Source organism: Chamaea fasciata, unplaced genomic scaffold (genome assembly GCF_029207755.1).
Source record: "Chamaea fasciata isolate MVZ Bird 193981 ecotype frontalis unplaced genomic scaffold, bChaFas1.0.hap1 SCAF_3, whole genome shotgun sequence".
Lineage (NCBI taxonomy): Eukaryota > Metazoa > Chordata > Aves > Passeriformes > Sylviidae > Chamaea > Chamaea fasciata.
In genome coordinates, this window is record NW_027094088.1 from 24,111,993 (window position 1) to 24,137,617 (window position 25,625).

The 25,625-nt window shown below is 38.0% G+C and overlaps 1 protein-coding gene across 3 annotated transcripts in view; it reads left to right on the forward strand.

Moving 5' to 3' along the window:
* EML4 (EMAP like 4) overlaps positions 1 to 25,625 on the forward strand; it is a 147,969-nt gene that overhangs the window by 116,657 nt on the left and 5,687 nt on the right. For all 3 annotated transcript variants that reach the window (XM_066178374.1, XM_066178372.1, XM_066178373.1), the window contains 14 exons: positions 626 to 775; positions 2,229 to 2,298; positions 3,547 to 3,657; positions 6,047 to 6,142; positions 8,420 to 8,554; positions 8,778 to 8,913; positions 10,699 to 10,850; positions 12,389 to 12,514; positions 12,634 to 12,765; positions 13,672 to 13,739; positions 17,720 to 17,808; positions 18,968 to 19,065; positions 22,961 to 23,048; positions 24,313 to 24,411. In XM_066178374.1, coding sequence (XP_066034471.1) covers positions 626 to 775; positions 2,229 to 2,298; positions 3,547 to 3,657; positions 6,047 to 6,142; positions 8,420 to 8,554; positions 8,778 to 8,913; positions 10,699 to 10,850; positions 12,389 to 12,514; positions 12,634 to 12,765; positions 13,672 to 13,739; positions 17,720 to 17,808; positions 18,968 to 19,065; positions 22,961 to 23,048; positions 24,313 to 24,411 — 1,550 coding nt within the window. The remainder of the gene's footprint in view (positions 1 to 625; positions 776 to 2,228; positions 2,299 to 3,546; positions 3,658 to 6,046; positions 6,143 to 8,419; positions 8,555 to 8,777; positions 8,914 to 10,698; positions 10,851 to 12,388; positions 12,515 to 12,633; positions 12,766 to 13,671; positions 13,740 to 17,719; positions 17,809 to 18,967; positions 19,066 to 22,960; positions 23,049 to 24,312; positions 24,412 to 25,625) is intronic.

The following is a 25,625-nucleotide window of genomic DNA, read 5'->3' on the forward strand; positions in this document are numbered from 1 at the left end:
GCTGCTGTGCAGAAGCTTGCCTTTTCCTGTAGGGCATTAGGAATTGTTTTAAAAGGCCAAATGAAAGCAGTACTCTGCTCTCCAGCCGGCTTGATATGCAACTCTGCTGCTGTAAAAAATGTTAAATTAGAGTAGTGAGTCCTGCTGTTACCTAATGAAATATCCCATGAAACTTTTTACAAAACTTCAATACTGCATTTGCTTTACTTCTACCATATCTTATTTTTAACATCAGTGATCATCATTTCTTGAGGAATTTGCATTCCTGAATTCCAGTTCTGTGGGTTTGGGGTTTTTTTGGTTTTTTGGGGGGTTTTTTTTGTGGTTTTTTTTTTTGTTTGTTTGTTTGGTTTTTTTTGTTTGTTTGTTTTGTTTTGTTTTTGTTTTTGTTTTTTTTGTTTGTTTTCTTTTTAAACTGTGTTAGTGAAATCATGTTGTAGTTCCAGAATAAAAAACCTGAAGAGCATTTGCTGACATGAGAACTCCCCAGGAATCCTTTCTGGGAAAAAAAAAAAAAAAAAAAAAAGTGTTTTTTTTTATTTTGTTCTTTTTTTTTTTTTTTTTTTTTTTTTTTTTTTTTTTTTTATATTCAGTGATTATGAAAACCTTGACTAAAAAAATGTAGATATGGGTATCGTGGAAGAGACTGTCGAGCCAATGTTTACCTTCTTCCTACCGGGGAAATTGTGTATTTCATCGCCTCAGTGGTGGTACTGTTTAACTATGAGGAGAGAACCCAACGGCACTACTTGGGTCACACAGACTGTGTTAAATGGTTAGTATACAACATTTGCATGTAAGTGTGTGGGTAATAATGCAGAAATATTTCTTTTCCTCTCCTGCTGTATGTGCAAACTAATTAATGTCGTCATAGTTGTAGTTATTTCCTGTTTAATTAGTCCCAGTAGATTTCACTCTAGTAAGCATAGCAGAAACAAATGGTGTTAAAGCAGTCCATTCTAGCTTAGGATGTCTGATTTAAATGGAAAACAAGGGGATGTGTATACAATCTAAGAGTGCCAGGTTGAAGAAAAGATCTTTGCCTAAATTATTCCAAATAGTTGTCCCAGAAATTAAAAATTGGTTTTAGCCTGACTCTAAATCAGTTGTTTACTGGCAGTATAGCCCAAGTGCAATCTTAAAGGAAAACTAGAAAACCGTGTCAAAAACTGAGCAGTCATACTCTCATTTTGTAAATGATGCCTCATCCAAGTACAAAGACAGGGAAATCAGAAAGATGTCTGCAAAAAAAACCCCCAAAAACCTCGAGAAGGAGAACTGAAGCCACTGTCATTGTGATGCAAAGGCAGTTACAGGATTTGCTGTGTTAGTCTGAAGAGTAGTGCACAAAATGTAGTGGTGAACATAAACTGTCCACTGTGCAGTACCTGACTGGAGAAAATTTGAGATCTAAACAACTTTTCTCTTGTCTGTGTAATTGCTTCCTGTGGGAGGAATGCTGCTAGTTTGTGTTCTTCACTTTCATTCAGAAAATTAAACTGAATTGTAAATTTTTTGGTGTTCATCATTATTACCTCTTCAGGTTTACCCTGGCCCCCTTTATTCTTTCAGTGACTTTCTTCACCATTGCAATTTTACTGAGAAAGCAATTAAAAATGTAGATCAAAAAATCCCAAGGACTGAGAGGGTGTATTCTCTAAAATCTGTTTTTTTCACATCAGCTCCAAAGCAAAATGTGATAGGCAAGGATAGATTTTTACTTCCACTAGTAGTGCACCACACTTCAGTAGTACAATTACATCAGTAACACATTTCAAGTGGCAGTAATCCCAGACTCCTGGGTGCACAGGCGAGCCCTCACCCAACTTTTCTGCGTTTTTTCCCCAGGTTCATGACATCTCTGGGTTTAGGCCTAAAATACACCATAGTGTTTATAAATATGGCACATAACTATGTGTAGGAGGTTCATTACGAGACAATGTAGGTTTTGTCACAGTGGACTCCCAGTGTAGTGCAAACCTGAGATGGTTCAGAGCACATATGGAAGGTGGCTCTTCTGGCACTCCTGGTTGTGTGTCAGCAAACAGTCAATACAGTGTGGAATGAAATATCTGATGAGAAACATTCAAGCTGTCTCCTTGAAAGTGGGATTTAGGATCATAAGTGTCTTCATGGGCTTTTGTTGAGAAACAAATAAATTTACAAAACACCTCTCCGTTTTGAAGACCTATGACAGCAAAAGCAAGTCATATTTCTGTCTGTCTTAGTCTTGCAGTTCATCCAGACAAAATTAGAATTGCAACAGGACAGTTAGCTGGAGTGGATAAAGATGGAAGGGTAAGTAATAGAGCTGTTGAGCAGTAGTATCTTGTTTTGAAAATCAGGAAAAAGTGGTTTGGGGTTTTTTAATCGCCTTCTGTCTGCAGTTTATATTACGTGCTGCATTTACTGAGATACTCTAAGTTTCTCAGGTAACAGCCTGTATCTCTAGCAAAAGACAGTAACATAGAAACACTCAACCATACATTAAAAAGAGCAGAAGCTCATAAATCCCTTTATCTGCAAGTAAACCTGAAACTTGTAATTGATTTATAAGGCCACATCATTTCTGTCATATTACTTTTAATATGTCTTCTCCCAAGGGAGAGCAAATCCCCAGTTCAGTATAGTCTTAAGGCTTCATGGAAGAGGAACCCAACTTAGAGAATTCATGGAAGGTATGCCAAGCTTTCCTATAAACTTGCTCATTTGAGAGCAAGCATATTTAAATGCTGCTCTCCAGCCCTTGGCATAATTCTGTCAGAATTTGAAAAATTGGATTATTTTCATGATGTTATAAACAGAGGGGAAAAAAGACAGATGATATAAAGTGTAGAAGCATGTTAAATGTAACTCTTTTTCAGATGTTCAACTTAATATTTTATATTTTGTAAGAAATTTATGTGGGGGCTTTTGTATACATAATTTCCACTGAGTGTTTTCTGACTCTTGTAAGAGCTGGTTGGTTTGTTTTTCCACCAGTACAAAGATTTGTCACTTTCAATGGTGAATACTGTCCTTAAGCTAAGTTAATTTGTGACTGTTTCTAAGCTAACTTGGGATAGTAGTTGTATGAAATATAACCATGAACATTTTTATTGAGTGGTTTGTGATGGTTAAGTGGCTCAGTGCACAAGGGTTTGTTTCTTGTCTTTTTTTCCTTTTTTAATATATATAAGCCCAGATTTGATCATCATTTTCAGTTTTTGCATAATATTGCTAGTCTAGGGTCTGAAATGCAAGGTGACTCTTCCATTGTTTGTTCAGTTCCTTGAATTGTTTAAAGTATTTTCACAACTACCAAGTGCCTTGATGGCACCGCTGCCACGTTGGTAGCCCAGACATAAGGTCCAGCATTGCCCTAAGTCTCCCCTTTTGGCTTTGAGGACAGTACCCAGCAGCATCACCAGCACAGGTCACTCTGCAGTTTGTAATGCAGGCAGCAGCTGAACTACAAACCGCAGGGCAAAACCTAACAGAGCGCGGCCGCGGCCCGCGGTGCTTTCCCTGCCGGTGACCCGCTTCTGCCCTTGCTTTTCCATGCAGCCCCTGCAGCCCCATGTCAGAGTGTGGGACTCGGTGAGCCTGGCCACGCTGCAGGTCATCGGCCTTGGCACCTTTGAGCGCGGAGTGGGCTGCTTGGATTTCTCCAAAGCGGTAAGATGGGCGCGGTTCCCTAGGACATTTCCCTATGGAAACGGGAGGGAAATCTCTGGAGATTTTGCATGTGGTTGTCTAGCTGATCTCTTTCGGTATTAAAAGTGTGTTGCTAAAGTTTCTGTGTACTTTATAAAGCGGCTGACAGCAGACTAGCTGGAGCAACAGGAAATGGCACATGTAAAATTGCGATAACAAACCAACACAGTAAATAAATAGCAGGCAAGAAAAGCCTTGACTAGAAATTGAAGTCCACACTGGGTTTGGTGGTTTGGGTTTGTTTGTGAGGAGCTTGGTTTTTTTTATTTTGATGTTAAAAACAAATTTGTTAGTGAGGTTTGTGAAGACAAAATTTAGTGTGTTCTGATAGGAGAGTTAACTTTTTTGCTTTCACAGCTGGAGTAGGTTTTTGTCCACCAACAGGAAATTTAAAAAAAAAAGAACAAACCTCACATTATCTTGTACTGTTTTTTCCTGAGGAATAGCTCGTTCACTTTTTGCCTCTTCTTTTACACAGAAAAAAATAGAGGTCGTTGTTACTGGGCCCATAGAATTTATCAGAAAAATTGGTAGCACATGGAGATGCACTACTTGGCATTCAGAAAGTTCTCATTTCAAATTTGGAAATGAGTTGGAGGTTTTTTTGTAAAATATAGCCATATTTTAATCTTTAAGCTACCACTGCATTTTTGCCAAAAGATTGAGACATATCAGACCTCATAAAAACCCGGTCTGGATTTTTGCATTCCATCAAGAATTAATATATGTAAAAACCAGAAAATGCAGAAAAACAATGTCTGCAGTATTTTGCTAATAGAGGAAGAGATTTACAGGACAGATGAGGTGGGAAGGGATGTCTGGAGATCAATCACCTCATTCACTGTCCTGCTTACAGCAGGTTCTGTCAGAGAAGGGTGCTCAGGCTGTGGTCCAGCTGGCTTCTGGGAATCTCCAAGAATGGGAATTCAACAGTGTCACTGGGTGACCTGTTGAAAAGAAATTCTTGCATTCTCTTGCTGCAGTTTCACTTAGCAATTGAAAGAAAGAAAGCAATTGAAAGAAATTTCATAGCATTGAAATGTTGCTGTGTTAGATATAGTATGTTTTGTGTTTCAGTAAATAATGTGAAGGGAGTACTGGCATTCCTGTCGCTCCAACAGACCAATGAAACTTACACGCTTGGATAGAGATCTTTTTCAATGTGAATGAGAACGCATTCCACCATTTTAAAAACAAAAATAAAAAATTAAGGGAATTTTTGAGGGATTTTAGTTTTCATTAGTTCTGTTTTGCAGCTGAAACTGAATTTGGTACCTTATTATAGTCTCACATGATTGCTCACTAGACTGAAACAGTTTGTGTGCAGTATCTAGAGCTGTGTTTTTACCATAGAATTGATTAACCCCCACAAGAGCTGCGTACATCGCCAATGCTGTCTTCAGCTTTTTTTCCTACCTAGAAATTCACATGTATATTTGCATATTACTGCTCAGAATAGTGCTTGGGAATAACTTTAGCCACTTCTATTTTCATAATTTATTAGAGAATGAAGTGCAAGAATCAACTTTAATATAATTAAAGTCTCCTCCAAATCTTTCTACAAATCCTTGAAACAATTGGTTTTGTGCAAGTATGCATTGCTGGGAATAAATATGGGTTTGTTTTAAGATTTTTTTCTCTGTTTCTTTAATTACATGTAGCCATAATATTTGTCATTTTGTTGTAAAGTTGTTCAAAATAAGTGGTTTCAGTTACTTAATACTATAGGGGCTGCTCTGCCTCCTCTGTAAGCATTTTTTTATTCAGAAAGTGGTACCTTTGCTTGTAGTTTTACCAACTACATGATGAAGCTGCCAGTACTTTATTACCCAAAAGGAAAAAATTAAATGTGTATACAGAATTTGATCATGTAGTTGTGTGGATGTGATGGTGACTTTTAGGAAAAAAAACACAAGTGGAGCTGTGTGTCTGTTCTCTGAGACCTGAGGAAAAACAAAATATTTGTAGAATAGAAAACTAAATCATTTTGCTACTAGCATGAAATTGCAAACATGAAAGAAAAAGACAACAAAACCAAACCAGGAAAAACCCAATAAAAACTGATGAACAAAAACAGAGTAAAGACTTGGTAAGATACTTTTAAATCTTTCCTAGAATATTATTTGAAGAATGGTCATTTTTTTAATGCAATTGTACAAAAAAATCTGTCTGTCCTAAAGAAAAGAAAAATGGAAAATTCCATATGTATTAGAGTTGTAATTACTTTAAAAGTATTTGGTTAATTTATATTTGTACCTTTCTGGATTTTTTTAAAATGCATCTGCCCTGCCCTGTGTCTAAGTTGAGTATGACAGTACTTGGTCAGTAATTTTTATTCATTTTCCTTTAGGATTCTGGTACTCATTTGTGTGTAATTGATGACTCTAACGAGCATATGCTTACTGTGTGGGATTGGCAGAGGAAATCAAAAATAGCAGAGATAAAGGTAATGTGTGCCCATGAATATTCTGAAATACAAGTGGCTTTATTCCCATAAATACAAGTTTGTGAGACACGCTTTTGATCTTACTTGGAAATTGCAACTGTAATATTGCTGGCTTGTTTAAGGGTTCCACAGAAATGTATTCTTAACTTATTTACTGGAAGAGGTTTGAATATCGAAGGGTTTGTAATTACATTTTACTCATCCTTAAGAGCCAATGCAAATAAAGCAATTGTCTAATGGTTTCTTAATTTAAAAAAAAAAAACCAAACAATCCTGGGAACTTTGGGACACTAAACTGGCGATTCAGTCTTTGGGACACTAAACTGGCGATTCAGTCTGTAGTTGTTTAAAAACATAAAATACTTTTAGACATTCCTTATTTCAATTTTGCCTGAACCAAAATCTGGTTATTGGTTCTCAGTATGTGTCTCTTCTCATTTGAAGTCCTAACTACTTTTGTGGATTGCAGTCCTGTCTGCTTTTCTGTTTCTTTTTGAAGTTTTCCAAATTTCAGACCAATGAGATGTGTTCAGAGGTGTTGTACTCAGTGCTCATGTAAAGCTGATTTCACTGGGAACACCGAATCCTTTGTGTTATCTGGTATCAGGCAAGAAAATATTTCATGCATGTGGAACCTAGTATTTGTCTATTTTTATAAATCATGCTCCACAAGCATCTATGTCTATATCATTACAAAGTTGCCATTTAAGGTAACAAAATCAGGTTGGTTTGACCTGTTTTCTCTAGATTATATTGACCAATACTAACTGTATTCTACAAGTTTTAATTTAATTCCATGACAGTATTTTCACTTCCTTTTTCGTATTTTATATGAAACTATTTGGCATACGCCTTGTATTTCCCGTTCACTGACATTATATTTTGACTGTTTTTGCACTCAGGGGAGTTCCTTGGTGTTTCAGAATTGGCTGAAAATTATTTGGCAGGGACAGCTTGCCCTTCAGAACTTATTCACATCTAGGACTTGGTCTTACAGTATCTTAAACACCTTCTGTGGAAGATGGTGTGAGCAGAGTTGCATCCCTTGAGCTGGGATGCAAAATAAAAGATGTTTCTTAGCTGAACTCCATTAAGGTTTTCAGACCTTAAATTCCAAATGACTTTTTTGACATAGCAGATTTGCTCATGTGAAAACTGTGTGAGAAACATTATTCAATAAATATGGCCATGAATCAAAAAGCAACAACAAAAAACAACTTTAGGAGATCAGGGTTTTTTTAAAGTAAGCCAGAAGTGGGGAAGTAGGAAAAGTTTCTCCCAAAGATGTGATTTAAGAGCACTCTTACGTATAGATCACAGAACAGCTGGAGTTGGAAGGCACCTGTGGAGATCATCTGTCCATCCCCCAAGCCAGAGCAGGTTCACCTAGAACAGGTTGCACGGGATCATGCCCAGGCGGGTTTTCAGTATCTCCAGAGAAGGAGGCTTCACAATCTCTCTGAGCAGCCTGGTTTGAAATCCTGTAGAAATAAATGCATTTACTTTCTTGTTTTGTAGTCGCTGTCTGCAGCAGATTTGTCTCCAAAGGCAGTTTGGTTGAATATACATTAGAAGTTAAGTAAATGACCAGTTAGTTTGTTATGTTTGGTAAAGGATGAAATACTTTAAGATATTGGTAATTCAGTAAAAGTACATGCAGCCAGTAAAAATACAAAGGTGGGACCCTATGTTTGAAAGTTTCGAGTGTGCAGGCTTTTCTTCGTGAGGAGGAAAGGAAAGCAAACAACCCAAAAGAATTTTTACGGAATTTCAGAAAGAGAATGATGGATATAATCCTACAATATTACTGTTGTCTTACTTGCCTGTATTTCCCTGATTTATCTTCCCCAACACTTGCCTCTGTCACAGCTTTGTTATCCAGAATAGCAAACCAGTCTGTGTAAAAACTGAGCGGGGTTTTCAGTCCAAAAAAGTGTCTTTCATACATTACTCATTTTCCTTGGCAGAAGTCTTAGCTATTTGAGAGAGCAGAAGCTTTTGTGATTTAAAAGGGAATGTTAAACTGTAACTTGTGTACTGAAGTTTAATAAAGATCTCTTATGTATGTGAAAAATCAATATATAAAAAGTTATATGTTCTGTCATTCAGACAGCTGACTTAACACATTAGAAATACTTAGAATACTTAGAAATACTTTCAAGCATTACAATGAGCTATCTAGTTTTACATATCTCTGTTCTAAAACTTGAGGGTTTACATGTGTTTCTAGTTGTTAATGTCCTACCTGAATAAATATTATTTCTCTTATTATTTCAGACTACAAATGAAGTTGTTCTTGCTGTAGAATTCCATCCCACTGATGCAAATACCATAATAACATCTGGCAAATCTCATATATTTTTCTGGACCTGGAGCGGCAATTCATTATCAAGGAAGCAAGGGATATTTGGGGTAATAATATCTTGATTCCAGGACAGTTTTAAATCAAAGGAAATCACGTTTTCTGTACATTTGCTTTGTTGTTACCATGTACTGTCTGATTAGAGAGGTAAACATACAAAAAAAAAGCTAACTTCTGCTTACGTTTACACAGGGTGTAAGAGTATGGATGCATTATTCTAATTATGTAACAAGTACAAGCAGTCATGCCTTTCTCTTGCTTATTTTATTTCAGAAATATGAGAAACCCAAGTTTGTTCAGTGTTTGGCCTTCTTGGGAAATGGTGATGTGCTCACTGGAGACTCAGGAGGGATAATACTTATATGGGGCAAAACTACTGTAGAAGCTACTCCAGGAAAAGGAGCTAAAGGTAGGATACGTTGGGAGTTAATCACAGATTTTACATAGTCTGGAGAAGACAAAAGTAAAGGATGGCATTAGGCAAGGAACAGAGAAACAGGCCTGACTCAGAGCATATACTTCCTATCAATAGTAGGTGGTACTTAAGTCCTGCAAGTCCTACAAATTTGCTGACTTGAGAGCAGTCTGGAATTTCTTTATTTAGTCAATGAGACTGTGCATGAAATGAATGAAAACTGCTTTTTCTAAATGTTTTGCATTTTTAAAAAATGTGGTTAATAGGCCTTCCTTTGATCTGGTGATTTGAAAAAGGCTGTAGGATCAGTTTGGGGATTCTGCAGGCTGCCTTTGCCTCTTAAGGCTTATATTGGACCATGCTCAGAGGAATACCATTAAGTGGTGGAGATGACATTAATAGGACGTGTATGTGAAGTACAATTACAGTGCTTAGTTGTAGCAGTTGCATGAATAACAATTTCTGGTTTAGCTGACCCTCAAATCTTGATATACTTAAAAAAAAAAAATTTGAAATTCAACTAACTCTTTAGAGCAAAGTATTTGTAAAAAAGAAAGGAAAATTATTTGTTACCCAACTTATGCAGACCTGGCACAGCTTAGCCCTCATAAATTCAATGATAATTCATTTTACTTGGCAGCTGTTTCAAACACTCTGGTTTAAATTGGTATGCCAGGAAAACATTCATGTAAAAAAGTACATTTTTAACAGTAAGTCTGATTTTGTAGGTAAATCTTTTTCTCATCTTTCAAGCTAACTGCAATGGAAAAGTAATTCAACATATTATCTGATGTTCAATTTTTAATTTCTTGTACGAAAATAACCTTTTTTTCAGTATAACCCTAAGCATTATCAAATAGAATATTTATTTACATTGGCTTAACTAAAGGTGGGGTTTTGAGTTGGCTTATCACATTAGATTGGTCACAGGACTTGGTCTCATACTCTCCCAGTGTGAGAGCACATCGATTTAAACTGAATTGAGCCATAGGCAGAGTCAGCAAAGTTAAGCTCATAGCTGGGTGGTGTTTCACTTCTTCTGTGATTGCTATTTGAAAATATGCAGCACCAGAGCCTTGTTTTATTTGGGTTTTTTTAATTACTTTCCAACAGTAGTTCTTTTGATGTGAAGACCCAGTGAGGATGCAAAAGGATTCTTTTGCTATCCTTGTTTAATTTTTTTATCTCCTTCATTTTTCCAAGTATTTTCCTTTGGGTAGGCTGCTGTCTTGATAGATGCCAAATGCTGGTTGTACTATTTTTATGTGTGGCAGCATCCAGCATTAGATATTAGGTTCATGCATCCTGGAAATGTCACTATAAATAATTGGCCTTTTATTCCCAAAAGACTATAGACAACAAGTCTTTTCATTTCTTTTAATAAAGTAGCTTTGCTTCTTTTCTAATAATGATTTGCTAAATACTTTTTGACTCTAAAAGACAGTTTCTCTTGCATCTGCAAAAACGGTGTTCCTTTGGAAAGTAGAGAAGTGAAAGCACTTTACCAATTGTTGGTTTTGCCTTCTCATTTTGTAGGACAATCAGTCTCAAAAAAGTTTTTCTTCAGAAAGGCGGGCCCTTTGTTTTATCTTTTTATCCTGTAAGAAAACACTACCACCTTGTGTTTGCAATACTAAGAGCCTGACAGTCCAATTGTAATTATTTATTATATATATTCCTTTATTCTTCTGCCTAAAGGCAAAGCTGCTTGTAAACCCTAGGTGAAAAAATGAGTAGCTCTTATAAATGAGTTTCTTATTTCCTTTTTTGTGCATATAGGAGTATATCAGATAAGCAGGCAAATCAAAGCTCATGATGGCAGTGTGTTCACACTCTGTCAAATGAGGAATGGAATGCTGCTAACTGGAGGTGGGAAAGACCGAAAGATCATCCTGTGGGATCACGATTTGAATCCTGAAAGGGAAATTGAGGTAAGAAAGCTAGAGTGACAAGGAAATTGCCTTGAACAAGGGGTTTGCTAGCAAGACAGAGCCTTCTCCACCCTCAGTAGGGGAAGTTAGGATGAAAGAATACCTTCTAGGTTCTGTTTTTTAAGTGAATTACAATGTTTTATTATAAAAGTGTTTAAATTTTAGCCTATAAGTGAGCCTGTATGAGGCTTCTGTTCTCCTGTGTTTAAATTGAACAGAAATTTTAAGGGTTTCCTTTCTTCAAAACCCTTCCTTAGTTATTTGGGGTTTTTTTTAATTCATCCTGTTTGAGAGGATATTTGAGGATATTCTTTAGTATTGTCTGTTTTCATGGGTTTGCCTCTCCAGAGAAAGACAATGTCACCAGCATTTTAGGGTTTTAGTAGAATGTTTGACGTAAGGTAAACCAGTGGTAGAATACATATTGGAATGCTGTAGTAATTAATGGTTAATAAGCTATGATGAGGAACTTCTTTTAAATTTATCCTTATCCAGGAGTTCAGTGTATGTTTCTGTTCTTCATGATTTGGTAATATGGCAGTGCTAGATCAGTGGGGAATGAACTGGAAAAGGTCGTGTATTTTGGATTGTAAAAACTTGGATTTTCCCTTACCTTGAAATAATGTGTTCTCCTTTAACGGTTCTTTAAACGTTGGTTTACTCCACTTACCTACTGTCCATTTATAACAGGACTTTTTTCTTAACGCTTATGTAAGTTCAATCTAGAATTTGTTACTAGCTTTAATCTAGTAGTGACATTTAGAAAACATGGCGGAGAAGGTAACCACTGACTATCATATATAATTCTTAGCCTTAAGTAACACACTCAATTCATATCAGTGTCTCTGTTTTCCTTTTGTTAGTAATGTTATGTTAAAGCTAATTTTTTATGCTACCAGAATCCTGACAGATTGTTTTTTCTCGTCTTATGTTATCACTTAATATTAGTGTATTTTCTCAAATAAAATAATTTGGAAAACAAACAATTGCTCACTGTAAAATAAATTTGTGTATTAGAATTTAAGCCTGCAATAAGCAAAGTCATTAAAATTCAGCCTCATTGCTAACATAAGGCATATGAGCATTTACTTTAGGCTAATCAGGAAACATTAAGAAAATCAGGAAGCATTTACTGTGTGCTATGAGATTGTTCTTGGTTTTCAAAACACGTTTTGGAAAGTAAATAGTAACTGTGTATTATTCCTTTCCTTATAAGATGAGTTGTAAGGCTGTGGAGTGCATTTGTTTAGTGAATTTGACGCTTACAAGCTGTATAATTTAATGCGTATTTTTTTCCACTGAAGTTATTAAAATGATATAACTGTGATTGTCTTAGAAAAGATCTTGTATGCCTGTACTGAACAAATAGATGAGGGAGGTTTCAGGTCAAGCCCTGGTCAAGGTTATAATAATTGGATTGTTTCATTTTACTGGAAGAAGTCCAGTTCTGATAGTGTCACTTTGCTCCATTTGTGGCTAGCAAAATGAAGCACCTACCAAGATGCTTGATGTGATTTTTCAGATGTTTCTTTTCCCAGGTTCCTGACCAGTATGGAACAATCAGAGCAGTAGCAGAAGGAAAAGCTGATCAATTTTTAGTGGGTACTTCGCGAAACTTTGTTTTGAGGGGAACATTTAATGATGGTTTCGTAGTAGAGGTACAGGTGAGCATAACTTCTTTTCTTAAACTATGACCCAAAAATGTAAAGGTTTTCTCTGCTGGTGTGTTATTTTAAGACTCTTCATGTTATTCATTGTTAAATCACATGTGGTTTCTTTCTAGGGACATACAGATGAACTCTGGGGACTGGCATCTCATCCTTTCAAAGACTTATTTTTAACATGTGCCCAAGATAGGCAAGTTTGTATGTGGAACTCCGTGGACCACACACTGGAATGGACCAGGCTGCTAGATGTATGTCAACCCTTTAATTTAAATATAAAGCTAGAAAATAGGAAAAAGCATTCAATTTCTGAAACACTCTTGTCCCACCTGATTGCAAGCAAAAATCCTACAGTTGTGCTTTTAAAAACAGCTTATCTGGAAGCTTTGATAAACTTAGCAAGGTTCATCAGACATTGTGTAAAATGTAATCTGGTTATCATGGCTTGATGTCATTTTAGCAAGCCAACTTGAAGAAATCATAGTCCTTTATTGATGTTACGTTTTTTGGGTTTTTTTCCCCTGTTATTCAAACAATCCAAAGAGGTCATCATTGTGAAGTTGTGAAGATTTGGCTTTAGATGTCCTTACCTTACTGTCATTCATTTAGTGTCGCTATAGGACACAAAAAGAACAACATGCACGCAGTCAGGTTGTTAGAGGAAAAAGAGAGAAGTTTATTTTCCAACTTCGGCTTATATAGATTTTGGACAATGACCAGGGATTGGACAATGGGGTTGCCACCTCTCCAACCACACTGGTCAAACTAGAAATCTATCAATTGTCCCTCCTCAAGAGAGGAATGTAAACATCACTTTGTTTACATGAAAATCTGTGAAAAACTCCACTACAAAAATGCAAACATCAGAAGGCTGAAAAAGATCAGCACGACAATTTAGTAGTTTGGCTAGTTCTTTGCTAATATCCAGGAAAAATTATTTTTTACACACAAATGTAGGCCTTTTACTCACAACGTGGTCTTGCAGTGCACGTCACTGATACACTGAGAGAAGCTGTCTGAGGATTAGCGTGCTGCCAAGTGATTGGTTTTTCATGTGTCAACTCAGCTGAGACTCTTAGGGTAGCTTTGGTATAAGGAGAGGTGTTTGTCCCTCAGGACGTGGCTGGGACAATGACATGTCTGTGCCACTCCTGCAGGAACCCGGGCACTGTGCAGATTTCCATCCCAGCGGAGCCGTGGTCGCCATAGGAACGCACTCAGGCAGGTAAGCCCCTTCCAGCTGAGCTGTGGTGACACAAAGTGTAAAGGAGACACCTTAATACAGTGAACCTTATAATTGGGGTTCGTTTGCTTTTTTGTTCTTTTTGTTTGAGGTTATGGAGCCTAAAAAGCATGGCAGAAGGGGAGAGGGCATCTTATATGAGTTAGACAAAGACAGAACTGTCTGATTGTTGTTAGGCTGGTTTGGTTTTTTAACAACTCTTTAAATGAAAGCCCAGATCTTGGGGTTTGTTTTGGTTTGGCTTTTTCTAAGATATATATATATTTTTTAAAAAAAAATTTTTTTTGGGGGGGTTGGGGATTTCCATGAGCACCCCTTATTGTCTTTTCCAAGTATCATATATTTCAATGTAATGTACATGTTACATTTCTTTCTAAGACAAGTACAGTACAGATCTTTGCCAAATCAAACGCACTTGCAACCTTTTAAACTGAGGTGGAGAGGCAAGTGAACAGACTTGTATTTTGATTTTTGTGTAAATGCATTGAAGTGATACTGAAGTGTTCCTATTCTTCCTGAAGTCATCATGCCTTTGCAAGCTGTCAAAGCACAAACTGAATCTTTTTAACTCGGGCTTCTTACAGAGGGGGGAAGAAAAGTTACTTTAATTCATAGTCAAATTCTGGCTTATTATCATCTCCCAGGAAGGGGGTACCAATGTACCAATTAAAAGAAAAAACAGGTTGTTCATAGCATTAGAAAGGTGAGAGGAGCACATATTAAATCTACTAGCATTTTTGTTCTATTTTTCAGTTATGTCTCGTGGCTGATAACGTGATGATAAAATAATTCCTGGTGCATTTAAGAAACTTGGGAAATATTTTTGTGTGTTTAATCTGCCGACTAGAATTTTTTTTTTTGCTTAACCTCATGCCTAAAAACCATTTGAAGTTTGGTTTTTAGAAACTGCCGAGCATGTGCAACACCCTTAAAATTTCCTGGAAAAATGAAATGCTAAATATTTTTAGGGAGTTTTCTCCCAGATGAAGATGCAGTCTACACTAAATTCATTAGGTATGATATCAGGCTACAAAACCAAGTTTACCTTCCAGTAAAAACCTTGCTGAGCTCTAGTATATTTGATTACCATATTGAACCTTTCCATCATACAATTATAAACATTAAATTGAACGAATGTTTCTGTCTTCATTAAACAAAGCAGAATATACAGGCCTAAGAGTACTTGAAACAGGGGAAAGGGGAAGAAGGTCAGGCTGTGTTTCCTCATATTTTTTAAATGTTTTTGAACTTATATTAAAGCACAGTCAAGACACGTTTCATGGCCGTAGCATTCAGTCTGTTGCTTGCTTTTGGTCGACTTTTTTTTTCCCCTCTCCTGGAGCATTTAGTGTTATGTTTTAAGTTTGGCACATTCAGTTTAAATTCTTATTTTTAATTTACTTGAGGCAACGAGTTTATACTGCTTCAAGAAGTTTATGGTGATGGCCTTGTAGGTTTTTGTTTTGTTTTGTTTTTTTAACCCTCAGTAAAAAGAGTTTTTAAGCAGTTATATTGTCACCATTATATTTTGGTATGTTCGGAAATTGTATGGTTCAGCGATGGGTTTGAGATATACAAATGAAACTGAGTTGAAATGAGACCCGGTAAGTGTATAAGTGGATGAGAAATAAATGGAGTTGAGTCAAGATAAACAGAACAATTTTAAAATTACTGCCTACCCAGCAGCATCACGCAGTGCTTTCTGTGCCAGAAAATCTGGTCCAAGGGAGTTATTTCCCAAGGAATGAGGGCTGCATGATGTGTCTCGATTAACATAGGAAAAATAATCTCAAACCTATAACAAATCTTTTAATAATTTGATTCACAGACTAAAAATCTTAAAGCAAATATTAAGTCTAATCTGTTTAGAACTCAGTTAACCCAAACCTTGCATGTGTCTATTAGTGCTGCTAAGCTTTCATTCTAGTGCTGCTCAGCTTTCAGCACAGAGGTGAATGAGACAGGGGCAACTAAGGAAGTTGTGTTTGCTGGTTCAAGTTGTGACATCAAAAGAAAACTGACTTTTCTACCTTTTCTACCTTTTTTCCCATTCTCACCTGTTGTTTTACAGTGATGTGTCTTATATCAGGCCAAGCATCATGTTTTTGGTGTGTTTTTCACGTATCACTTCCCATGCTAAATATTTCAGTATCATTTCCCCTTTTGGGTTGTCTTCAGAAGGTCTACTGCACGTTTTGTTACCACTTCCTTAAATACCTGCTGTGGACCTGATCATCAGTTTGGGAGTACTCATTCTCTTTGTGGATTCTGCAGCTTGGTGAAAAGGCACAGCTGGAAAACTAAAAAAGGGTTTTTCAAGGCACTTTTCAGATCCTTTTGCCATGCTTCCAGTGGTACTATTTGCAGGGAAGTAGAGCCTTCTGTGACTAATCTTGTAGAGTATCTTGAGTATTAAGCACATGAGTATTCAGAGGCACTGTGGAAAAGAAGTGCTAACATTGGTAGGAAAACTGAAGGCTGAAGGGCAAGGTTAGTGTAAAGGAGAGCCACAAGGGGATAAATCAGGCAATAGAGGCAATAAATAAATAAATCAGACAATACACATTTCCTGTTTTCCACTGGTTCTGTCTGTCTTGCACACAGGTTATTCAGCAGTCCATGCCATATGGAGTTGGGGCTTTTCTATGTGTGTTTTGTTTCGTTTCTTTCATGTGGTTCTCTAACCACAAGCTGGTTTTAAGCCATTGGGACCAGGCTACTTCCCAGATGCCTAGCTGCCAGACATTGGATGAGCATGAGTTGGAATCTCATCTCCAGCCATAGAAAGCAATGTACGATGTCCTTGGAGTTCATTTTACAGCTTTGCTATGGAATAAATGGTCCCAGGTTTAGCAATGTTCCGCTGAGTTCACTGTGAGACTGAAGGTGGAATTCCCTTGCTCATTTCCACAGTGTTTGAACTTGCCTATTTGCCTGTTTCTATCCCTAGTTGCCATTAGGGATAGAACCTGCCTGTGGCATATGTACATGGCTGTAAGAGCAGAAGTTTGGATCAAAGAAATTAAATTCTGAGTACAGCTCCAATGTATTCAGCCATATTTACAACTTCTATTTTCATGATCTGTGGGTATGAATACATGTTTTTATTAAGTTGTCATTGTCTCTGTGTTGCTGATGTTCAGTGTATTTAGGAGTTGGGTGGGCATCAGACCCATTGCAAAATGTCAGGTTCTGCTGATTTTGCACACCTTGCTGTCAGTGGCCATTTTGGTCTATGTGCCAGTGAGTTTTTGTAAACATCTCACATGTGCCTCATAAATAATAAACTGCAGGTTAAAAGTTATTGGTAAAGAATGAAAAATGCAATTACCTTAGTTATAAATCATCCAAGCAAGAAATATAAAATAAAATGCTAGTTTATGAACCATCACATTCTAGTGAATGGTTGGTTATTCCTCCTTACTTTAATAAAAATTTTCATAGAAGTGAAAACAATTGAGAGAAAAATACCAAACTAGAATATAATTTGTGTTTGCAATGAGTATGGAAATATTTTCCACTTACATCTACTTGCTTCTATTTTTTTTTAACTTTGCTTTATAAAAATTGAAAGATCAGTTTTTATATCAAAACTTATCCTCAGAATAGGGAGGTAGAATGAAATTCAGCTGTAGCCTTAAGGCTTAATGATTATAAGATGCAGTAGTAGTATCTGTTTGGTAGCATGTTTATTGTCCAGTAGGCATTTTGGTGATTACTACAGTGTTTAGGGAAGGGGAAAAATATTGAATGGTATTTAGAATCTCTCATATATTGTTCACTGAAACTCGTATTGCTTTGTGAACCAGAAAAGAGCTCCATTAAAAACAGATGTTCTCTATGCTGCCCTTGAGGGGCTAGCATAAGATAATGAAGGCAGGCAGTGGTTATGGCTCTTTTACTTGCTTTTTTTTGTTGTTGTTGAGTGGAAGTGATACTTACTGGAATTCTCCTCTCTCTAGGTGGTTTGTTTTGGACGCAGAAACGAGGGATCTGGTTTCAATACACACTGATGGCAACGAGCAGCTTTCAGTGATGCGCTACTCAGTAGGTAGGCAGACTTGTACAGTCAGAATGATTCTGATAAACCAGGTGGATGTTTTGTTCAGTGGTGTTAAACTAGTCCCCAGCCATTAGAAAAGGCACAACTTTGAAAAAGTTGTTTTAAATGCTTAATGTGTAACTGAGGATTTGCTTTTGGGTTTGTTCGTGTTTACTAAATCCTGATTTTGTAACTGCAAACATTACCATCCCCTATTCAGCCTTTTCTTTGTGTTGAACTCTGCTGTTATAATAAATGCTAGCTTTGCTCCCCGAGAAAAAGTTCTCAAATAGTTGACAGGTTAACAGAAAAGTCTGTAAAAAGTTAATATTTCAGTTATATTTTAATATTCTTCCTAGTTTTCAAGTTCATTAATGCAAACCCATAAAACTAAGCTCGTATCTGTCTGGAAGTCAGAGCTGTTTGTGAAGTGTTTGCTCTGGGATTACATGGAGTCCAAACCAGTGTTGAGTCTCCTCTTCAGACATGACATGAGAAATCATCCGAGGCTGACTCCTCTCTGTTAAAACAGAATGGAAGAACACCCTTGTAAATCTTTTTCTTGTTTGCTTTTGGCTCACATGCCATGTCAGCAAGCAAAATCTTCCTCTGCTGCTGCCACGTGTGCCAAGCACAGCAATTTATTTTAAATCACTGATGTTCATTGACACTTGGAGGTGTTTGATTGTGATTTGAGGCAACTCTTGTCCATGTACTTTTTTTAAAAGGAGACAAGGTAGAATAGAAAAGTGCTTATAATGTTTGAAAATTCCACATCTTTGTATGTTTAGTGTTGATTTATTTGCAGTCCACACCTCCGAAGTTAAGCTGTCCGTAGACTAAATACTCTTCTGCATTTTTATGATGCATAAAACTCAAGTCTGCCTGCTGTCAACAGCTTTTAGAAATCCTGTGCAGTCTGAGGGTTTATATCCTGTCCATTGAACACTTACTCTAAAAAAAAGAAGTGAAAGAACTTGTCCAAAAAAACCCCCAAAGTAAACAGATACGGCTGAAAAGCAACATAATGTAAACTGTTATGAATCCCTCAGTACAATTCATAAGGAAGAAGTTTAATTGAGACTATTGTCTTAGCAATATACCTGAAATCATTAAGACTCACAAAATAAACATTCTATTTATTTATACCAAATATTCTGTGTTGTAGATGGCACCTTACTTGCAGTTGGATCCCACGACAACTTTATTTACCTCTATGTAGTAACAGAAAATGGAAGAAAGTATAGCAGATATGGAAAATGCACTGTAAGTTTTGGAGCATGATTACACATTTACATGGTTATTACATCCTGTACATGCATTTTGATATTATGCATACATTTAGATGTTAAGCAGTGAAACTTTCTCTGGATTGATGTTTTTCCCTTTTGGTTATGTGTTTTATAGGGTTTTTTCAGCATTTGATTGAGTTTAAATTTCAGTCTGATGGCTACTGCGTCTCTTAGTGTGCAGTGATCACTTTTGCATCAGATATGACTAATTTATCAGATTATTGCCTTCTTTCTCTGAAATGGGAAATTTGCAGTAAGATGGAGAAATGCCTTGTACTTATATGCTGAAACTTGTTCAAGGAAAATATTACATTTGTTTGGGGATATTTTCCTCCTTTTGGTAAAGTATTTCTTGAACCTGCATAATATTAAGGAGGTGTAATTCCATTAGAATGTATAGTCTTGGAGGCTGCAAATATAAAATTGTCTTCAGTTTTAATTTTTACTACAAAATTTGAACTTGAGGGATGTGGCCCAGGGTAAATAGATCTAAATATGGGTAGTGGAGTTTGTTATTATTGTTACATTGGATGAGGTTGTCCCAGTGCTAAAAAGACAGACTATTTTATCGTAAGTGTTTAGTTATCTAACATTCTGGCCTTAAGTTCAGCTGTCTTCAAAGGTTAGTGAAAATATTTACATTAAGAACAAGTGAAACTTGATGAGATTTGTAAATTATGTCATAAAAATAGGTTCACCTTTGAAACGTGACTCACGCTAAAGCATTGGGGTCAGAGCAGCCTGTGTGCAGCTGTTTTGGGGCCACAGGGCTGCCGGGACAGGCAGCAGCACTGGGTCTGCCCCATCCCTGCCTGAGCCCACACAGTGGGGAAAGGGCAGAGCCCACAGGGAGAGACCAGGGCCCCAGTGGGGCTGGTGGAGATGGCAGTGGATGTCTGCACCTCAGCACAGCATCTCACCTCAGCACTTCTTTTTTAACCATAGAATCTAAAATCACTCCGAGATGGCTAATCCTCACATACATAATATTTAGTTAGCTATGTATTTCAAGGTCTCTGTGAGCTCTTTGAAGATGTGAAAGGTCATTTATTTCTATGTATTATGTATGTGGAGAGAGCATATTGCAATTCAAATCTACATCTGGATGTCCCTCTTATCCCACTCCCTTGGCAGAAAAGGGGTTTGTAAAAATTGGTGTGGGAGAATTGTGCATTGTTGTACCCAGGCAAAAGTGGCAAGGCTTCAAAGCAGATTTTTGTTACCCTTTTCCTTTCAGTGTGAGTGACTACATGTAGAACACAAAATCAGCAGCATGGTTTGTGTTGGGGCTGAGCTCCCTGACCCTCCCAGCCAGTGCAGAAGGCAGCGATGTGGAGCTGCCCAGAGCTCCTGCGAGGCTGCAGATCCAATTTCACTTGCCCTATGCCTCTCTGTGCTCCCTGCCAGCACCCTGGCAGGTCCACACCAGCTTGATGCTAAGCAGGGAGACACCCAGGCATGCTGGGACCCAGAGCACTCTCCTGGCACTGCATCTTCCTGGCATTCTGTCATTCAGTAGCCATACGGGTGACCTCCAAATAGTATGACTCAGTCCTCCTGGTAGTCAACTTCTGGTTGTTTCTTCCAGCTTGAATACATTATTTGAATTCTTTCAGAAAGATTTTATCTACTGAACCAGCACTAGCTGGTGTATAAGGGCTGTATGCCTGCTGTTAGGTTTAAATCCCTTCTCAGTCACAGCCCGGCATTCTGCTGCTGCTAGAGAGGCAAGTCTGTGACCTAGGGGCCTGTTTCCACAGCAAGGGATAGTGTTGGCCGTGATCAGAACTTCGGATAAGCCAAAACAACCATTTTGACTAGTGCAGCTGTTTTTTCAGGGCTCCAGCCATGCGGTCAGCAGTGTGAAGGTGTGGGCTGGGGCTGAACTTCAGCGTGTCAGCAGTTCCTGGGTAGCTGCTGCTGTCTCCATTTGCCTTAGATCAGAGATTCCTTAGCACAAGAGGAGTAAGTGCTGGGCATTTACTCAGAGGGCTGTGGGGTGGAAGCCCCGCAGGCAGCCACTCTGAAGTATTTGGTACGCTGGACTTAACCTGAAGTGATTAGTGTGCCTGTCGTAGAGGCTGTGGGCATTTTGAACCTTGCACCACTGAAGTCTGAAAGAGATAAACACTGCCAATGGAGGAAGGAGTTTCCATTTAGTCAGATAGTTTTCTTAGCTGGTGATAATACGAATCATTCATTGTATGTTAAGGAGAGTAAAGTGTTGCCTTATTGGTGGGCAGCTACCAAAGAAAGATTTTGATAGAAAGCGGGATCCTCCTATTGCAAATATGATAACAGTGTTGTGTTCCAGTTCATCATTTGGTGATCACTTGCCTGAAGGGATTTTGCAGCCTGGAGCCCCCTGGCCAATTTCTTTGTTCCCTCCCCCCACCGCCCCCAGGAATTTTAACAGCTGCCAAATGTCTGGCAGGATTTAGTAAATGACTGACCAATTCTTTTCCATGTTGGAGTTCGATTGCAAATTGGAAGACTTGGAAAATAAGGGGGGGGAGAAAAAAATCCTAGCCAATTGTGCGCACTTTTTTTTTTTAATACCAGCTTTGCATGTCAGTATCGTATGTCTCACCCATGACTGCAAAGCAGTTGTGTCAATACACCATTCATTCCTCCGCTTAAGGCAGAGACCACTACGTAAGCAAACAAATCATAAAGGCCAGCTTTCCTCCTAAATGTTTTTGTAGTCCCTCACAGAGGACCTGGGAATGGGGAGATGGGACACAGGTGTATTTCTACATATAGTTTTGGAAGCAATCAGGATCTCTTAGAGTTTTCTATGGAAGAAGCTGGCATGGTGGGTGGCACAGCAGCCAGCACAGTGCTTCTGCATGGCCCTGGCGTGGCTGCTGCAGGCTGTGCCAGGGGACCCTGTGGGGGCTTAGGGAAACCTTGTTCGTGCCCACTGAGGGAGGGACATGGATTGACATCTGTCAGTCAAGAATGTGGCAGTTTGTTGCCTGACAGAATGACTATGAAAGGGAGAGAATAGATGGTCTTACAAGGGGAAAAGGAGCAGTAGGAAGAAATGGAAGGGTGGAAGAGGAAGAGTGACATGGATGTCACTTTTATTAATTTGCTACCCGTGATTCCTACCTTATATAAATTTGTGGCTTCTCTGGAGCTATTCATAGCTTCATTATTACTGTTATTATTACTCTTATTTTCCTCAAAAGAAGTCTATGCACAGAAAAAAACACTCTGTCCAGCTGCACTTGTCTTCTTCCTCAAAACCAAAGCCAGGTGTTTTTAACCTTCAGTGTGCTCTTCATGGTGATAACTAAACAACTAGACCAAAGGATTTTGATTCTTAATAAAGATGATCTTGTACTTCTGCATGGTGGTTGTTAACTGAGGTACCCTAAGTTTTTAGGGTTATTTGCATGAGTGTACATTTAATGGAAGTTATTTTAAATGGATAGAGAAAAAAACTTTCCTTTATGTCACTTTTTTGTTAGGATCTAAAACTGATCCTGTGCTAGTTACTTGCTTTTCACAATTAGTAGCAATGTGTGTGTTCCTAATTCCAGTATAAATTTGGGTTCATCCATATTTTAGCATCGTGCCTTCTAGGAGTAAAGAATTCTGGAGTCCAGGAGAGCCAGGCTTTACAAGGAAGAGTGGGAGAGGCACGATGCCCAGCCTGCATTTGTTTAGCTATTAGTGAATGTGGCTGTGGGGGGGGAGTAAGGAGCCTTTAAAGGAGCACAAGTGAATTGCAGCAGACCTGGGGCAGGTGGGTAGGTGATTTGTTTTTTTGCTGTTAGCTCTCCCATCTGTGGGTGCAACTTCTGCCTCACTTTCAATTAAAATCAAATTTTTCACACTGATGTTACTGCATTCTTCTTCAGGGACATTCCAGCTATATTACACACCTTGACTGGTCCCCGGACAACAAGTATATAATGTCAAACTCAGGAGACTATGAAATACTATACTGTAAGTATGAAATTAAATACACTGGAAATAGAAATATGCATTAGCTGTCGGAGTATTTAGAAAAGTGTGTTTGATCAGGACTGTACAAAATACTTACTGACAAAGGGACTGATTTGAACTTGTGTAACCTGATATCTTGATGTTATTCAGGGCCCTGTATTACCTAATGCCACAGCCAAATATAGCTTACTTCTTTACAAGGTCATAAATCAGTTTAACAGCGTAGAATTTACAGAACAAGTGGCTCTACGACTTGATGTTGGCCAAAAGTTCTGTAGATTGAAAATAATATATACAGTTGTCTAATTAGTCTCAACAATACCAGTTATTTTGGGGGGAATAAAATCAGTGGGCCTGTGCCACAGTTCTCTCCTGGGGTTTCTTGTTTGAAACTTTTGCTTGGCTGGTGGTGGTGAAAACTAAGAAAAGCAGTAATGCTACTTTAATGAGTTAGTGGTAATAATGTTTTTGTGTTTGTCTGTTTTTTAATATAGGGAAACATGAATATAACACACAGTGGTTATGCTGGAAGTTCAACATCAGTAGTGCATATCAGTCTGTTTTAAAATGTTTTTTTTTTATTCTTGTCTTCCCATGGCTTTAACTGGATCCAAGAGGATTGTAGTTTTTTCCCTTTACAGGCAAGAATAGCCAACAGTTTAAATGTCTGTCACTTAACATATTTTTTCTGCCTGTCACAACTTCGGTTTCAAATCTAGATAGTACAGTCTGTCAAAAGGAAGCGTGGTGCTTATAATTCCATGTGTAGGGAAGAAAAGAACCATGACCCATTATTACTGTCTTCTTGTATCGTAAGACAATCTTTCCTTTTCTAGTTAGAAGTTGTAAAGCAGTCTAAGGCTTCTCTGGCAGTAGTTGCTCACTGTTGTAAAAGCACAGCTTCCTGAATGATTTATTGAATTTTAGCACATCAGTGAAGCTGGTAGGAAGAAGAAATTATCATATTACAGACTCTGTTAAAGCATTTTTTAGAGTTAGCAGCAGTGTACTCAAGTTGCAGGGAAGTGTTTTTGAGGTTATGATATCAGAAGAGGGAAATGAGAAGTAAATATGACTCATAAAAACCAAGTAAAGCTTCAAGTATCTGGAATTTGAAAAAGGTGCTGGTCTGTCTTTGCCTCTGTGATTTAATTCCAGTTTGGATTTAAGATGCATTTATTTACTGCATTAGCATCTCTTCCAAGAGCGCCTATGGAAATACAGTTTTGCATTGCATAACTCATCATTCACTTTTTTTTTACAGGGGACATTCCAAGTGGCTGTAAGCTAATCAGGAATCGTTCTGACTGTAAAGATATAGATTGGACAACATACACTTGTGTGCTAGGCTTCCAGGTGTTTGGTAAGCACTATTTAACTTGCTTTTAGTCTACTAACGCTGTGTTTTTGTGGTTTTGTTTGCTTCAGTTTGTCATTAAAAGTACACCATGAATGATCATTAAGGGATGGTGCTGAGATCACAGACCATAGTGACTGACCACAGTATTTGTCTGTGTTAAAGTGCACCAAGTGTTCTATAGACAATGTATAATTGATTTCTGTTTAGTTCTTGAAGTTTGGGGGTTGACTCTCACACTGTCATTTTAGGCTACCAATTATGGAGGCACTGAAGCAAAAGGTGGTCATTGTTCTGGAGGTGAATACTGTTGCTTATTGCTAGTTTGATGAAAATACTGGCTTCCATTAGCCTGAGAACTGTGGACCAGATTGTGAATTTGTAGGTGTTTTTATCCCATCTGTCGGGGAGAAGTAGAAGCATCTCCTGATGCTCTGTTCATGTAAGCCTAGGCTGACAAGGAATTGGACCACAGCAGTCCTTTCCTCACTGGCTTTGCTACTTTGACTGAAATAATAGTGCAGCGCAAAAGCCTTTTTTAAAATGGAGTATCAGAAGATTCAGGAGATGCCACAGAAAGTGAAAAGCAAAATTCTGATGCTAATATGATGTTGTTCCCCAGGACCAAGGAAAACACTTTGTAAGGACTGTATATTCCTTCTGAAATAGGCTTGGAGCTGAAACATTTTACATTTTTTTGCAGAGTACTTAAATCTACCAGAAACATGGAGGTAGCAGGCTCTGTTCTTACTGAATTTTTACCACTGCATTTGGTGGTAGAGCAGACAGAATAAGGGCAGCAGCTCTCTGAACCCCAGGGCTTTCCCAGATGTGTCCTTTACTCCTGACCTAAGGAGGTGAGATGTGGGAGTGCAGAAAGAGTTTGGTGTCACATCTAGACCACTGGCTTTGTCTCTTTAACAGCTGGTGGTAGTGACTGGGCCTAGACTGGACACGACCAGCTCCCATAACCACTGTTTTGAGAAACCATTTTACTTATGGCTTTTAGAGGTAGCTAAGTCTTCTGATCCTGTCTGCATTTTCTTTTGGATTAATACAAACTTCAACTCTCAATTAAGTTTAATTAGTTTCAACTGCTCTCAAACTCTTCAGTGTGTCAGAGGACCTGGGAATGAAATAGATAAAGCAGATAATGTGATGGTATTCTGGGGCAGAACAGAATATTTTTAAACTTCCTAGCCAAGATTCATCACACCCTA